Source organism: Morus notabilis, unplaced genomic scaffold, assembly GCF_000414095.1.
Source record: "Morus notabilis unplaced genomic scaffold, ASM41409v2 Scaffold329, whole genome shotgun sequence".
Taxonomy (NCBI): Eukaryota; Viridiplantae; Streptophyta; class Magnoliopsida; order Rosales; family Moraceae; genus Morus; species Morus notabilis.
Window position 1 is genome coordinate 1,158,879 of NW_010358084.1, and position 14,501 is coordinate 1,173,379.

The 14,501-nt window shown below is 34.2% G+C and overlaps 1 protein-coding gene across 1 annotated transcript; it reads left to right on the forward strand.

The window, feature by feature from the left end:
• The first annotated feature begins 271 nt into the window (after positions 1-271).
• Positions 272-4,658, forward strand: LOC21409961 (protein PLASTID MOVEMENT IMPAIRED 1-RELATED 1). The gene is made up of 3 exons (XM_010091805.2): positions 272-585; positions 781-3,044; positions 3,154-4,658. Exons 2-3 carry the CDS (start codon positions 784-786, stop codon positions 4,328-4,330), a joined length of 3,438 nt encoding a protein of 1,145 aa, XP_010090107.1. The 5' UTR covers positions 272-585; positions 781-783; the 3' UTR covers positions 4,331-4,658.
• The last annotated feature ends 9,843 nt before the right edge of the window (positions 4,659-14,501 follow it).

Genomic DNA, 14,501 nt, shown 5'->3' on the forward strand with positions numbered 1-14,501 from the left:
TCAAATTATGCTCTACCGGTAAGATATTCACCCTACTGCATAATTCTCCCTATTTACCCCTGCGAAAAGGGAAAGAGAAAAAGAAAGAGAAGGAACATGGGACTATATAAGAAAGATACACAAAAATCTTGGGCCAAATGAAAGTTACACAAAAATACAGTGGCAAGAAACGAAAATTGTTCGAAAATACAAGGACGCCAATGTTAAATACGTTGAATTTTATTTATTTATTTATTTTTTCATGTATTGCGTTTGAATGAGGCAGCGGCAACTCAAGAGAAGACAATGACAGAGGAGTTTTGGCGACACAAACACAGCTCATACTCTTCTTCATCACCAACATTTCTCTTCTCTTTGTTTTTCTAATAAATTTTCAAATCATTTTTCTTCCATTAAATTCTTCTCCGTCTCTCTTTTATTCTCGGATTTCAGTTTTTTTTTTAATATTTTTTTTTATTTTTTATTTGGGGCAAAAATTGAAGTTTGAATTTATTGGAGCGGCCATGGCTTGGATCGAGTAGAAAATTAGGGCTTTCTGGTTCAGCTTCATCACTTCAATTCTTGCTTCCCAGCCAGATTAATCCGGTAATTGATAGTTTTTTCTTTACTCAATTAATGTTTATGTTGTGATTACTAAGAATGGATTTGATAGTATTTTGAATTGTTATCATGTTAGAGATGGGAATTTCGGAATGGGTTTTAGTTGGTATGATTTTTTTTTTGGTTTAATTTTGCGATTGGGTTTTGCTTAATCTGATTTTGAATTTTGTTTTTGAAAAGATAATGTTGTCGAAAGTCGAAGCTGGGAAGAAAATTGGTGACGATTCAGGAAATGGGAAATTGTTGAATGAGATTGAAGCTATTAGTAAGGCCTTATACCTGGACAAAAACCCTTCTAGGAGTTTGATTCCTCGTCCGGACAACAAATTGAAGTCCGGTTCGAATCTTAAGCATGGAATCGAAGAGCCGTCGAAGAAGGAGAAGAAGTCTATTTGGAATTGGAAACCCTTGAAGGCGTTTTCGCACATCCGAAATCGCAGATTCAACTGTTGTTTCTCTCTCCAAGTGCATTCTGTCGAGGCGTTGCCGTCGAGCTTCGAGAATTTTAGTCTATGCGTGCATTGGAAGAGGAGGGACGGGGATTTGGTCACTCGGCCGGTGAAGGTTCACCAGGGGACGGCGGAGTTTGAGGAGAGATTGAGCATTACGTGCTCAGTCTATGGTAGTAGGAATGGGCCCCACCATTCGGCAAAGTATGAGGCAAAGCATTTCTTGCTATACGCTTCTGTGTACAGTGCACCAGAGCTTGATTTGGGCAAGCATCGGGTTGATCTCACAAAGTTGCTCCCTTTGACATTAGAGGAATTGGAGGAGGAGAGGAGTTCGGGGAAATGGACGACTAGTTTTAAGTTAACCGGAAAGGCGAAAGGCGCTGTGATGAATGTTAGTTTTGGGTACACGGTTGCTGGGGATAGTTCAGGTGGACATGGAAAGTACAGTGTTCCTGAGATGTTGCGCTCGAAACAGAATAATCTGAGCTTGGTGAAATCTGGGACGAAATTTGGTCAAGGTGATCGAAGGGGTGCTATGCGGCGTGCTGATAGTCTTCCTAGTATATCAAAGACGCAGTTTCATGCCGTGGCTCAATCTGTGGAGGATGTAAAGGATCTTCATGAAGTTTTGCCTGTGTCTAGGTCGGAACTTGCCAGTTCAGTGGATGTGCTGTACAGAAAACTTGAAGAGAACCTAGATAAGCCAGTCAATCATAGTGCTGAGTTTGATGGGTTCACTGAGCATGTTGAGCCTGTAAAACTGCACGCCTATCCGGTGGCTGATTCCGATGGAGAAAATGTAGACCATGGCTGTGAAGACAACGAGTTTTCTGTGACTGAACAGGGTGTAGAATTATCGTCAACAGAACTGGTGAAGTCGGAGGAAGCTATTATAGAGACTGCTGATGAATATTCGGTTGTCAGTCATGACGGTGTTGAAATTCACACTGATGTTCAGGTACATATTAAAGAGGAAACTAAGTTTTGTTCTCACGACGAGTTAGACAGCAGTCATAAAGACAAGCTTGTGGTACATGACTGCATTTCAGTAGAGGATAATCTATGCACAAAAGAATCAATCCTGAAAGAGTTGGAGTCAGCTTTGAACAGCGTCGCAGATTTGGAGGCAGCGGCATTAGAATCTCCTGAAGAGAATGAGAACTACGAAGAAGCTAAATTGGACTACGAAAGTAGTACAATATGGAAGTCACATCGCTTGGATGATTTAACAGAATCAGTTGCAAATGAGTTCTTTGACATGCTTGGGCTAGAGCATAGTCCATTTGGCTTGAGTTCGGAGAGCGAGCCCGAGTCCCCAAGAGAGCGTCTCTTAAGAGAATTTGAAAAGGAGGCCCTTGCTGGGGGTGGGTCTTTATTTGGTTTTGACCTAGACAATGAGGACCAAGCAGAGTCCAGCTACAGTGATACGATTGGGATGGATTGGGGAAACTCCACTGAGGATCTTGAATTTTCATCGATCATTCAAGCTGCTGAAGAAGAGCATCTGATCGCAACTCAGGCAGAAAGGGGTAAAACAAAGGCAAAGATGTTGGAAGACTTGGAGACGGAAGCGCTGATGCATGAGTGGGGCTTAAATGAGAGAGCTTTTCAGCATTCTCCCCCAAAAAGCTCTGCTGGTTTCGGGAGTCCAATTGATTTGCCTCCAGAACAGCCACTTGAATTGCCTCCTCTTGGAGAGGGATTAGGTCCATTTCTTCAGACAAAGGACGGAGGGTTTCTTCGGTCTATGAATCCTGGCCTTTTCAAGAATGCTAAAAATGGTGGGAACTTGGTCATGCAGGTTTCTAGCCCTGTTGTAGTTCCAGCAGAAATGGGTTCTGGTATAATGGACATATTGCAGGGTTTGGCATCTGTTGGAATCGAAAAGCTTTCCATGCAGGCAAATAAGTTGATGCCTTTGGAAGATATCACTGGTAAAACAATGCAACAAATAGCATGGGAAGCTGCGCCAGCATTAGAGGGACCCCAGAGGTTGAATCTTGTTTTCTCATTACTCTTTGAGTTAGCAGCAAACTTTCCTTTTGCATAATGTTGTTTTGTAAACATATTGTTATTAATGCTATTTTCCTTATTGGTGCAGTGAAAATTTCTTGCAGCATGAATCAGTGGTTGGGCAGGATAAGTTGGGAGGCCAAACGAGTGTTAAGGAGAGATCATCTGGGCGAAAGTCTAGTAAGACTACTTCACGCTCAGTAGGCAGTGAGATGGATTCCGAATACGTGTCTCTTGAAGATCTTGCTCCTTTGGCCATGGATAAGATTGAAGCACTTTCAATTGAGGGGTTGAGAATACAGTCCGGGATGTCTGATGAGGAAGCACCTTCAAATATCAGCGCTAAGTCTATTGGGGAGATTTCAGCTCTCCAGGGTAAGGGGGTTGACCTCAGTGGGTCCCTTGGTATGGAAGGATCTGGTAGTTTGCAATTGTTGGACATAAAAGAAAGCAGCGAAGATGTCGATGGGTTAATGGGCTTATCACTTACTCTTGACGAATGGATGAGACTGGATTCGGGTGAGATTGATGACGATGATCAGATCAGCGAGCGTACTTCCAAAATCCTTGCAGCTCATCATGCTCACTCCTTGGACTTCATTCGTGGAGGAACAAAAGGAGATAGAAGAAAAGGCAAAGGATCTGGAAGAAAGTGTGGTCTGTTAGGGAACAACTTCACTGTAGCATTAATGGTGCAACTTCGGGACCCGATGAGGAACTATGAGCCTGTCGGAGCGCCAATGCTTTCTCTCATTCAAGTAGAGAGAGTGTTCATCCCCCCAAAGCCTAAAATATACAGCACGGTTTCTGAACTAAGGAAATATAGTGAGGATGATGATGATGAGTCCGAGCCAGTAGCAAAGGAGGACATAAAAGAGGAGAAGAAAGAAGAGAGAGCACCAGAAGAGCAAGGCATTCCTCAGTATAGAATCACAGAAGTCCATGTTGCAGGCCTGAAAACGGAGCCTGGCAAAAAGAAGCTATGGGGTACGCCAACGCAGCAACAGTCCGGATCTCGTTGGCTGGTTGCTAATGGAATGGGGAAAGCCAATAAGAATCCATTTTTGAAGTCGAAGACCGTCTCTAAATCTAGCGCACTATCAACAGCAACAGCAACTACAAAAGTGCAACCTGGTGAAACCTTGTGGAGCATCTCGTCTCGTGTTCATGGTACAGGAGCAAAATGGAAGGAATTGGCGGCATTAAATCCGCATATCCGGAACCCGAACGTCATACTCCCTAATGAAACTATAAGGTTGCGCTGATGGATGAAATATGAACCTCACTGTATTTTTTAACCGATTGGTTCACTCTTTATCCTCAGACAAGGTGGCAAATGGAAGAAACTATTGTAAACAGAATAATCGATGAATTGTATTTGTTGGGTTCGTACTCTCATTTCATAGATGATCAAAGAATAGGCAGCTGATGAGTGAGGACAAAGTGATTTTGTTGTATTTTCACTTCTTTTGTAAATCCACATGGTTTTGTAATGTAATCAAGTATGCGTGTATTTGTAACTTGAAAGTGGTGTCCTATTGAAGGAATTTGGTTTTCATTTCACGATCATAAAATATAATGGGTTAACTTCTTGCAGGCAAAGGAATGACATTAATGATCATGGGCCTGATAAGAATTACGCATCAAGATTGATTTTCTCTTCTTTATGTGTGTGTGTGTGTGTGTGTGTGTATATATATGTAGACACACGCTTATGTATACGTGTATTTGGTTTTCAAGACGTATATTAATAAGACTTGAGACCGGTCGTTTGACAAGTTCGAACTCATTTGGCAAGACTGATGAAAGATTAGCCGTCCGTCACCGAATTGAAAACGCTATCTTCCCCTTTCCTTTCCTCGTGACTTTGTTGGTTCAAATGAGCAAGATTTTGCTCCTCAATTGGTTATGTTAAGTGGGGTTTAGTGTAGTAGTTTCCTGCTAACTTTAAAAATTTTTAAGAAGGAAGCAAACCTCAATAATTGCACGTGGTTCAAGTATTTTCGTGTCAAAAAAATTTATAATAAAAGGTTTAAACTCTCATTGCATTCATATTAGTAACACGACTATAATTTGAGATACGGGTGCCTCTTATTTTTTCAATTATCTCTTTTTTAATTTATAGATTGATTAGTTAGTGACTGAACTTAATTTACAAAATTACTTTATGAATTTAATAAAACATTGCAGACCAATCCCTAAATTATTTAAGAGTAATAGAATTTGAAAGAAATCCCTTATGTTCTGTTGTCATCTAAAATTTGAATCTCTGCCTTAATAGGATCACGTGATGTGTTCGGCCATGTTCTCGTTTAAATTCTTTGTCACCTATTCAGGAATACTTTGCAACACTTCACTAAATTCAAGAGTAATTTGTTAAAACTAAAAATATAGTGGATAACTTAGCAAATAGTAAAAGATTCAGGTCAACTTCGGTCGCCCAAGCATTTGGAACGATGGGTTTAAACTATAACACTAAACTTACTTCAGAAAAAAGAAAACCTTTTTTTTGTTAGAGGAAGTTGTTCAACGGTCTTTTGAATTGAAACACACACACACACACACACACATATATATATATATATATATATATATTTTTTTTTTTTAAATGTGGGGCCATTTAATGGCAACTTCAGTGTGGGCGGTGGATTGCTTCATTATTCGGGGGTGCGATGACATCCAAATAAGATAATTAGGCAATTAGCCTTCTAGAAGCTTTCAGGACAAAAAACTTTATTAAGAGATTTTTAGAAGACGAAGTAATTTCAACTTCATTGTATCATTATCATATATGGCATCAAATACTTATTTGCATTCAGTTTGTCTCCCTTTCCAAAAAAATAAAAATAAAAATTCTATACGACAGTTAATGAAGATAACAATTTGGCATTTGGCAGTCAAACTCTGCAGGTTTCTGATACCATTTTTATTAGGTAAAACTTAGTCTAATTATAGCTTAATTTCAGAATCAAATGACAAAGAATATGATTATAGTTCATCAGTATTCTTGGTCTGAAATAGAACTTCCTAAAAGACTTTTAAGATACATTGTAAAGTAACAAAGAAAATCAGTTTGTTTTTGCTTCACATTCGGTTTCTAGGGATCATGAGACTGAAGTTCTTGTCATTTCACGTTGTATCGACGGTTTCCTGTGACGGAGTTAGAAATTTTAGTCAGTGGAGGGTTAATAACTAAATAAAAAATTTAAATAAAATAAATATTTATTAATGCACTACAAATGAGATATTAACATTAATTTCAGTGGGAACTTATTAATACTAATATAGCAAAATATCTAATATTATATATGAAATTTAAAAGGAAAAAAATTTTGAGTGGGGGTTTAAGCTTTGGCTCCGTGCCTGCTCAGGTTTCCAATCATGATGAACTAAGGACTCGTTCATTTCACCGATTTGACTTTTCAGTTCTAAATTTTTACAGTTAAAAATTCACAAAAAATGTCACGTTTAACTTTGTGTTAAAAACTCTCAGAAAATATTATATTTTAGCTCGAATCCGCAAAGCAAACGAAGCCTAAATGCATGTCTTTTGCATGCACTTAGTTCTCCGGCAGCTCGGAGGGAATCCTCAATCTCCATTCCGTGATCAAATCTCGAGGACTCCGCGGAAGAATGTCTTGTGCTGTAGAGCTGTTTGTGTGATCAGTGTGTTCACCTTCGTCTACCCCGGCAGAAGAAAGCATCTGCACAATTTGTCAATACATGTTGAGGATATTATTAACTCATCTGAGAATTTTCCAATAAGCTTTTAGCAATCTATCTTATTGTTCCTCTATATTCTATTCTCCTTGTTACGGAACAAGCAAAACTTCACTGTTAACAAGAAGCGAAGAGCCTCAATTGAACGCCATGATTTGATTTTACAAATTCTGAAGCCTAAAACTTATTAAAAAAAAAAAACTAAAATTATGAATTAAAGTACAAAATAAACAACATATTAAATAGATTATTTTATTCTTTTTGTGTCGAATATAATCGTGACCTTTGTGGAGATGCTCTTACTAAAATTTATATAAATATAAATAGATATACTTCCATGAATGCTTTTTTTTTTTAAAATTAAAAATGAAGATGATCTTTTATTTAACTAATATAGACGTACAGTTCTAGATCTGAGAGAAATGCTAATTATATTGGCTTTCAAGAGAATATTTTATTTCTTAAAAAAAGGGTAATTATAGCAACCTGGGAGAACAATTGGTAGCCAAGTTGCTAGCGGGGTAAACCTTTATACTAAATCCACTATTAATTGTATATTATTATTATTATTATTATTATTATTTATGATGATGTATCAATGGTTAAATTGAAGTCAAATTAAACTTGGCTTTGATCGCTAAAGCACGCACATTATAGTGACTCATATCATAAAATGATCTCCTAGAAAGAGATGACGTTGGATTAAACCAATATAGCTAAATTACAACAAAAAATGGGCAATCACAGTTTATAAAAAGTCACATTTAGACCGGTCAGGTAATATATATTAATCGTGAACTAGGATCATTTGTTCCATTTTGATGTTCAAAATAGTATTTAACAAGTCATATTATGTTATTTCATTTAAAAAATTTGAAATACTTATTAGATCACTTTTTTATGTTTTAATGTTTGATTTAAATGAAGTACATGTCATAATATAATATGATTGGTTAAACAACATTTAGAACATAAAAAATTGAGCAAGTGATCTCAATCCATCAATCCCAACCCCTCATGCAGCTTAAAAGTAAGGTTAAAAAAATTCGACTCCGATTTTGACATTTTTCACACCAAATTCAATTCACCAAGGGCCAATATCTAAAAGCTCAAAACTCTAAGATCTATATTATTTTGTAACTAAAATTAGTAGAATTGCAGCGATGATAGTGGGGTTGATGATAGTGCTAATTACCTCAACAGTTGCCCACGCAGATCATGATAATCAATATAATTATGATCATAATTATGATGATCATTTTCTATCTTCTACTTTATTAATGGATAGATTTGGTCCCGGTCTCCCTACCCCAAAAATATTCAAAAAAAAAAAAAAAAAAAGGGACTTCATACTTGCATGCAGGGTTGCGGTTTTACGTGTTTAGCGTTGGTCAGATTCATTCCACTGATGACGAGTTGCTTGGTTGGTTGTTCTGAAGGTTGCGTCGTAAAATACTCCAATGTCGTTTTTCAATCAACTATTGGTTGTACGAATTATTTAATCAGCAGTAGATACTTCAAATCTGGTAGTTAATTAGTGTGTATGATGATTATATCTAATAGATATCAATATATATATATATATATATATATATAGTATATAACTGTTTTCACATATATTGGAACAGATAAGTTGGATTACCAAGCTGTGGAAAGCTACGTGGAATTTCGCTACACATATTTGCTTGAAGAGTATATTTATATATGTAATTAGTTACATTAATATGAAAAAAAAAAGGAGACTTGATTTTGTTTTGTCACGCAATATTATAATTGATGTTTTTAAAGAGGAACGTATATGCTGCTGTGCTGTTTAACAGACTCATTTGATTTCGTCATGTGCAGTAGAATGGTTGATTTTAGTTTAGTTGAGGTTTTGAGTGAAATATGAGTATACCTAAAACTAAAAAATTTGGGATGTAATTGATTTTTATTTTTTCTAATATCTACGGAAAGATGTCATTAGAAAATTTCAAGCGCAAAAGCTAGTCAACCCATGGCGATCAAATTTGGTAGTTGCAGATACCATGGCGCGAAAAAGAAATATTCGTGCCAAGAACATTTTACTATAAAAGAAGTCATAGAGTTGGTCATATGCTCTTTTGCTACCAAAAATGGGTCATTGAAAACTGCTTTCATCTACGACTGACTCATTTGGTTGCAAAATCATTGGCGTAAACAAAATATTGAGTTTGCTCTTTGTATTATCTGTACCAAAAATATTACATTTATTTGTCAATAACATTTTTTCAGACAAATTATATTTGACCGTAGGTAAGTCTATTTAAAAATTATTTCACGTCCTCTTTCATGGAATGAAAAATTTGCGAACAAATCCACGACCAAATAGGTGTATTAGCGGCGAACAACATCTGAAACTTCCTATTTGGTCACTGTTGAGGTCAGATTTCGTACCTCATCCCTCACCGTATATGTGACAACTTGGGATTTAGAAAGTCACTAAATGAGTTCCCGTAACTCCCCGAGCAAGCTAAAGCGACTGGTCAGTTCCATTAGTCAATTCCACGAGTTGACGGACAACCTTAGGCATCAAGTCACAAGAAATATCCTCAAGACATTCCAAATACGGAATTTGGCAACAAAATCAACCAAAAAAAGAAAGAGATAAATGGCTCCAGCTAGAGGAATTAATGAGGAAAAAGGTTAACGGTTGACCTAGGCCGCAAGCAACCCTCTCATTGGACGGAATTGATTGTCTTTCACAAAAGAAAATTATATCTACAACAATCAGGCAACAAAGAGGCCGGATCAACTCAAAATGGGCAACAAATCATGATTGACCGGTCAATTATGGACAAAACCAGTTAAGAAAAGTCACGCAGTGCCTAGAAAAGAAGAGAATATCACGAATTAAAGGCCAAATCGCCAAGGAATCAGGAAACAACTCGTGGAGCCTCTTCGACTATAAATACAAGGCATTTGGGCACGGCACAACATCATCCATGGCACACAAAAGCTCTCACGCTCATTTCCAAAAGACTTTTTCATTTATTATTGTATTTTCCAGCATATATTTTTCTCTTTCATCTCTGTCTTCTCAAAACAACTCATTGTAATTACTTTTGTTATTACACGTAGTTAATCATAAACCCTTTCTGTCTTTTCGGGCGTGTTTATAACTCATTTTAAAATGATTTTATTTTTTGTACGAAAATAAAAATGAAAACGTTTTCAATCTTAGATAGGAATCATTTTTGAAAATGCGTTTGGTAGTTTTATGAAGAGATTATTTTCAGTATAAAAAAACTCATTAATGTCTCTCTCTCTCTCTCTGCTCTCAAGAGGAGAAAACGAAAATAAAAAAATGAAAAAAATTTCATTTCTCTCTCATTTTACACTAAATTAAAAAATCATTTTCATTTCTGTTTTTTGTCTTTATTACATCAAACGTCGTTTTAAAAATATTTTTATTTTTTCTATTTTAAAAAACGTAAAAAATAAAAATAAAATCAATTCCAAACACAGCCTTCATTTTTCAATAGGGTCATTAGTTTTTCCACAACCTGGGAGTACAATTAGTAGCCAATTATTGCTAGTGTGGTAGACGTTTATACTAAATCCACTATTAATTGTATGAAATTATTTTTGATGATGTATCAATTATGAAATTAAAGTCAAATAAGCCAAACGGTCCTCTTAAAATAGAAAAAGACATTCATGATTATGTTATCAAATAAATCTCAATAAAACATTTGAGATAACTGGCTAGACCAAAATTAATAGATAATAATATTTAGTAAGACTACAATATATACCACCATTAATCACCATACTTCTCAAGAAAATATTTAGTTATTACCTTTTCCAAGAAGCATATGGATGCTATCACGAGCAAGCCTCCACGGGACAATTTCTTGCTGTATTTTACAGAAAATTATGTATTCTTTTTCATATAATACTGGTCCACCAACAGTACTACAATTAATTATCAATGGCAATTAGTACTTCACTTTGGACTTTTTAATCAATAATTAATAGTACATAGCACCGGGGAACACACAAATACACAAACAGATACAATATATATATATATATATATATATATATTTATATAGAAATCAAACATAAATATGGCTCATCACGATACTGATCAGTATATTTGTGCTGAAACTAGGGGTTGTTCTTTTGCAATAAAACTAAAAAAAAGTTTAAACTCAAGTTACAACTTTATTCAAATTCATGTTCTTTTAAGTTCCAACTTTATTCAACTTTACTCAATTTTATTCAAATTACAACTTTAACTCAAGTTATAACTCAAATTCAACTCAAAAACTATATTCAAGTTACATCCAAAAGAACAACCCGTAGGACACTTGTGGCAAAAGGAATAATGATATCATTGCTTATAACATCAATGGTGGTGCAAGTAATTGATTCTTCTCCTTCCTCTTCCATCTCATCACTTGTTGGTCATGCAAAATCTGACATAAACACAAGAAATCCTAAATTCCATGATTATTATAAGGAAGTTCGTATTTTTGATGAAACTAATTCAGAACTTGATCCAGATGAAACTCGTGTTTTAGACTGCATTAAGAAGCACTGCTCTAAAGACTTGAGATCACATCCTCGTCTGTTTGTAACATGTGCACATCGCTGCGTTCAAAAGTGCCTCCCACTGCCTTGACACATATAATTAATGTACGTTAATTTCACTTTTGAAAACATTTATCTCAAAACTTTTTAATAATACCTTACTAGATCAAAAAAGAAAATAAAATAAAAAATATATATGATCATAGCAGATTCTATAAGCTATTTTATATGTAACACAAACGTTCATTTTTGTTTTTGGAGGATTAATAACAAATTAACATTATAGCAAGGTGTTATTAATGAACTCAAATTCTTTTTTGCTGAATCGCCAATTATGAATCATTTTTATTTTTTGCTGAACTCAAATCCTTGTACGTGGACAATATTTTTTTTGATTAATTAATTAAATTCTCATTTCGCCCCATTGAAATATTCTAATTTATAAGGTTACATAAAATTATTTCCTGAAAATTGTAGCTATGTCCACTTAATAATAAAAATTCTGAGTGTATATATATAACTCAATATTGTTTAAAACTTAATTTTAACACAATACTTTCAAATGTAGGGGTCTTTTAGAATATATATATATTTTTTGCTGGAATATAAATTTAAAAACACAATAAACTTGATATATCTGAAGACGAACAATAATCAAAAGAGAAAAACATCATGGCCGTTATGACAATGTCGTTTGCTCTGGATCAGAATGTGAATGGCATTTATATGCCAAACGACATGTCGTTTTCTAATTTGTTGTTTACTTGTTTTCACTTCCAGTGAACAAATAGACGTATCGCTAAGCGTAAGCCACGTTATTGTAGCTTGCGTTTTCCCGTTTCCTTGGCTGTTCCTATTAGAATGTCCCTGTGCCACATGTTATTTTTTACAAACGACGTGTCAGAAATGAAATTTCGTTTTTGCTTTTGGGGGAAAACGACATGTCGGGCCTGTTTGTTTGTGTTTTCATTTTCATTTTTTACGATTTTTAAAGCAAAAAAATGAAAACGGGTGTTAAAAACGTGTTTGGTGTAAATTTTTTTAAAAAATAAAACCGAAAACGTTTTTATCTTTTTGTGGAAATCAGAAAACGAAAAAAAAATGTTTTCATTTTCTCGTTTTCGTTTTCTATTTTCTGAAAACGGATTTCATTTTTTTTTTTTTCATTTTCTTCCCTCTTTTCTGAAACCGTTTTTGTATTATGTTTATTTAATATATTTAATAATATTACTTATATAATATATTTAATAATATTATTTATTTAATATATTTAATAATATTATTTATTTAATATATTATTATTTAATATATTATTACATGTTTTAAAAAATTAAACCACCAAACGCAGTTTCAGTTTTTTTTAAAACTGAAATCAATCTCTAAATAAAACTACCAAACACATTTTCAGAAATAATTCAAAAATAAAACTAAAAACGTTTTCATTTTCATTTTCGTACAGAAAACAAAAACGTTTTGGAATCAATTCCAAACGTACCCGTCTTTTGTTGGTTTATTTAGTCACTCGTGGAATTACACTAAACATAAACGACATATCCTTGTTAAAGTTTATCAAACATTGAGGATTTGGACGAGTGATTATTGTGAGAGGCCTAATACGAGAGTGGCAAAACATGTGTTTTTCACCACTCAAGGGACAACTAACTCATACTTTTTTATATAAGAGAAAATAATGTAATAAAAAAGTTAAATTTAAATTTTTGTAAGATAAAACACCGTGATAAAGTTGTGAAAAAAAGTTTTGGAATCAATAATTTATTAAGTACTTTTGGTTTCTTTTTTTTTTTTTTTTTGAGGGGGTTAGAAATAATATTAAGTGCTCTTGTTGAAAAATAACTCTTGTTAGAATAGATCATCATCGTATTCACTATTCAAGTAGAAGCTTCCACTTTATAACTTATAGTACTCATCAATATAGGTAACTTTTAATGCTTACAAAGGTTTAAGGTTAGAAAAATATGCATATATCTTTCAAAAGTCTCCACCCCTTAGTGTAATTATTAATTCCTTAGTCTAATTATTAAATTAATGGTTCAACACATCTTTTTCGTATGTCCTTTGATTACTCAAATTCAACAAAAAAAATTCAAGGTTCACCAATAAATTGTTCTACAATTTACTTCAAAAAAAAAAAAAAAGAACGAGAAAATCTCTACACGTGCACCTTGAAAGATTTGAAAAATGATTGATTTTTTCCCCTTAGATAACTTCTACTTGTTTTTAGTCTTTTACTAATTTGAGCATAGGATAAGCCAAAAAAAATGATTTCTTTCTAATATGTCAGCTTCAGAATATGAGCCAATCAAATGATACAAATATGAAAACTAAAGACGAAAAGACTTAATCGTATTACTTAGCTACCATATTTAGGATCAGTTGGTTGTTGTATTTTTAAAATAATTGATCTACTTTTAATAGAAGTACTACTTTTACTTAAAGTAAAAGCAGAAGTAAAAGTAGAATTTAAAAGTGACACGTACCAATTTCTTAAAATAACTTAAAAAATATTGATTTATGCACAAAGTGCTTTTATACACTTTTACCAAACACTATAATTACATTGTTCATTATGCCAAGTGTTTTTAGAAGTTTCAAAAGCAATTCCAAGCACACCCTTAGAGAACACGTCTCTAATATTATAATGTTTTGCTATATTGTATTGTATGGCTTAAGATTATTATTATATATTACCTCTATGTTACACTTCCAAAGTAACACAAAATTTTCAAAGGATTAACTAGGATTTATGGTTGTAACTGAGATGGGGAAAACCACAATGAAAGTCATGATCGTTCTGTTTATATTATTTCAAGCATTAGTTAGTCTTGCCTCTTCCTCTCCAACCCTAATGCCTAATTCACTTTCTCTCGCTACTTCATCTGATGATGGTATAGTTAAGATCCCTAATGTTCCTAAAAAAGGAGATATAAAGCATAAAACTTGCATTGTATTGTAAATGATTGCCTTGAACACTCCAGAAATATCCTACTCAGTTTGCACATTTTGCTTGTCGTTGCTCCAGAAGTTGCCTTCACGTATGAGCATAATTTTTGATCCGGTAATGTATCTTGGATGGCCATACAGAGTTCATGAGCACTATTTTCGTATTTGTTTGTATAATTTGTTAGATCATCATGGTTT

Coding starts and splice junctions, on each gene's coding strand:
- LOC21409961 (XM_010091805.2), top strand. CDS start 784: ATGTTGTCGAAAGTCGAAGCTGGGAAGAAAATTGGTGACGATTCAGGA. Junction 3,045..3,153: donor GCATTAGAGGGACCCCAGAG/GTTGAATCTTGT, acceptor TTATTGGTGCAG/TGAAAATTTCTTGCAGCATG.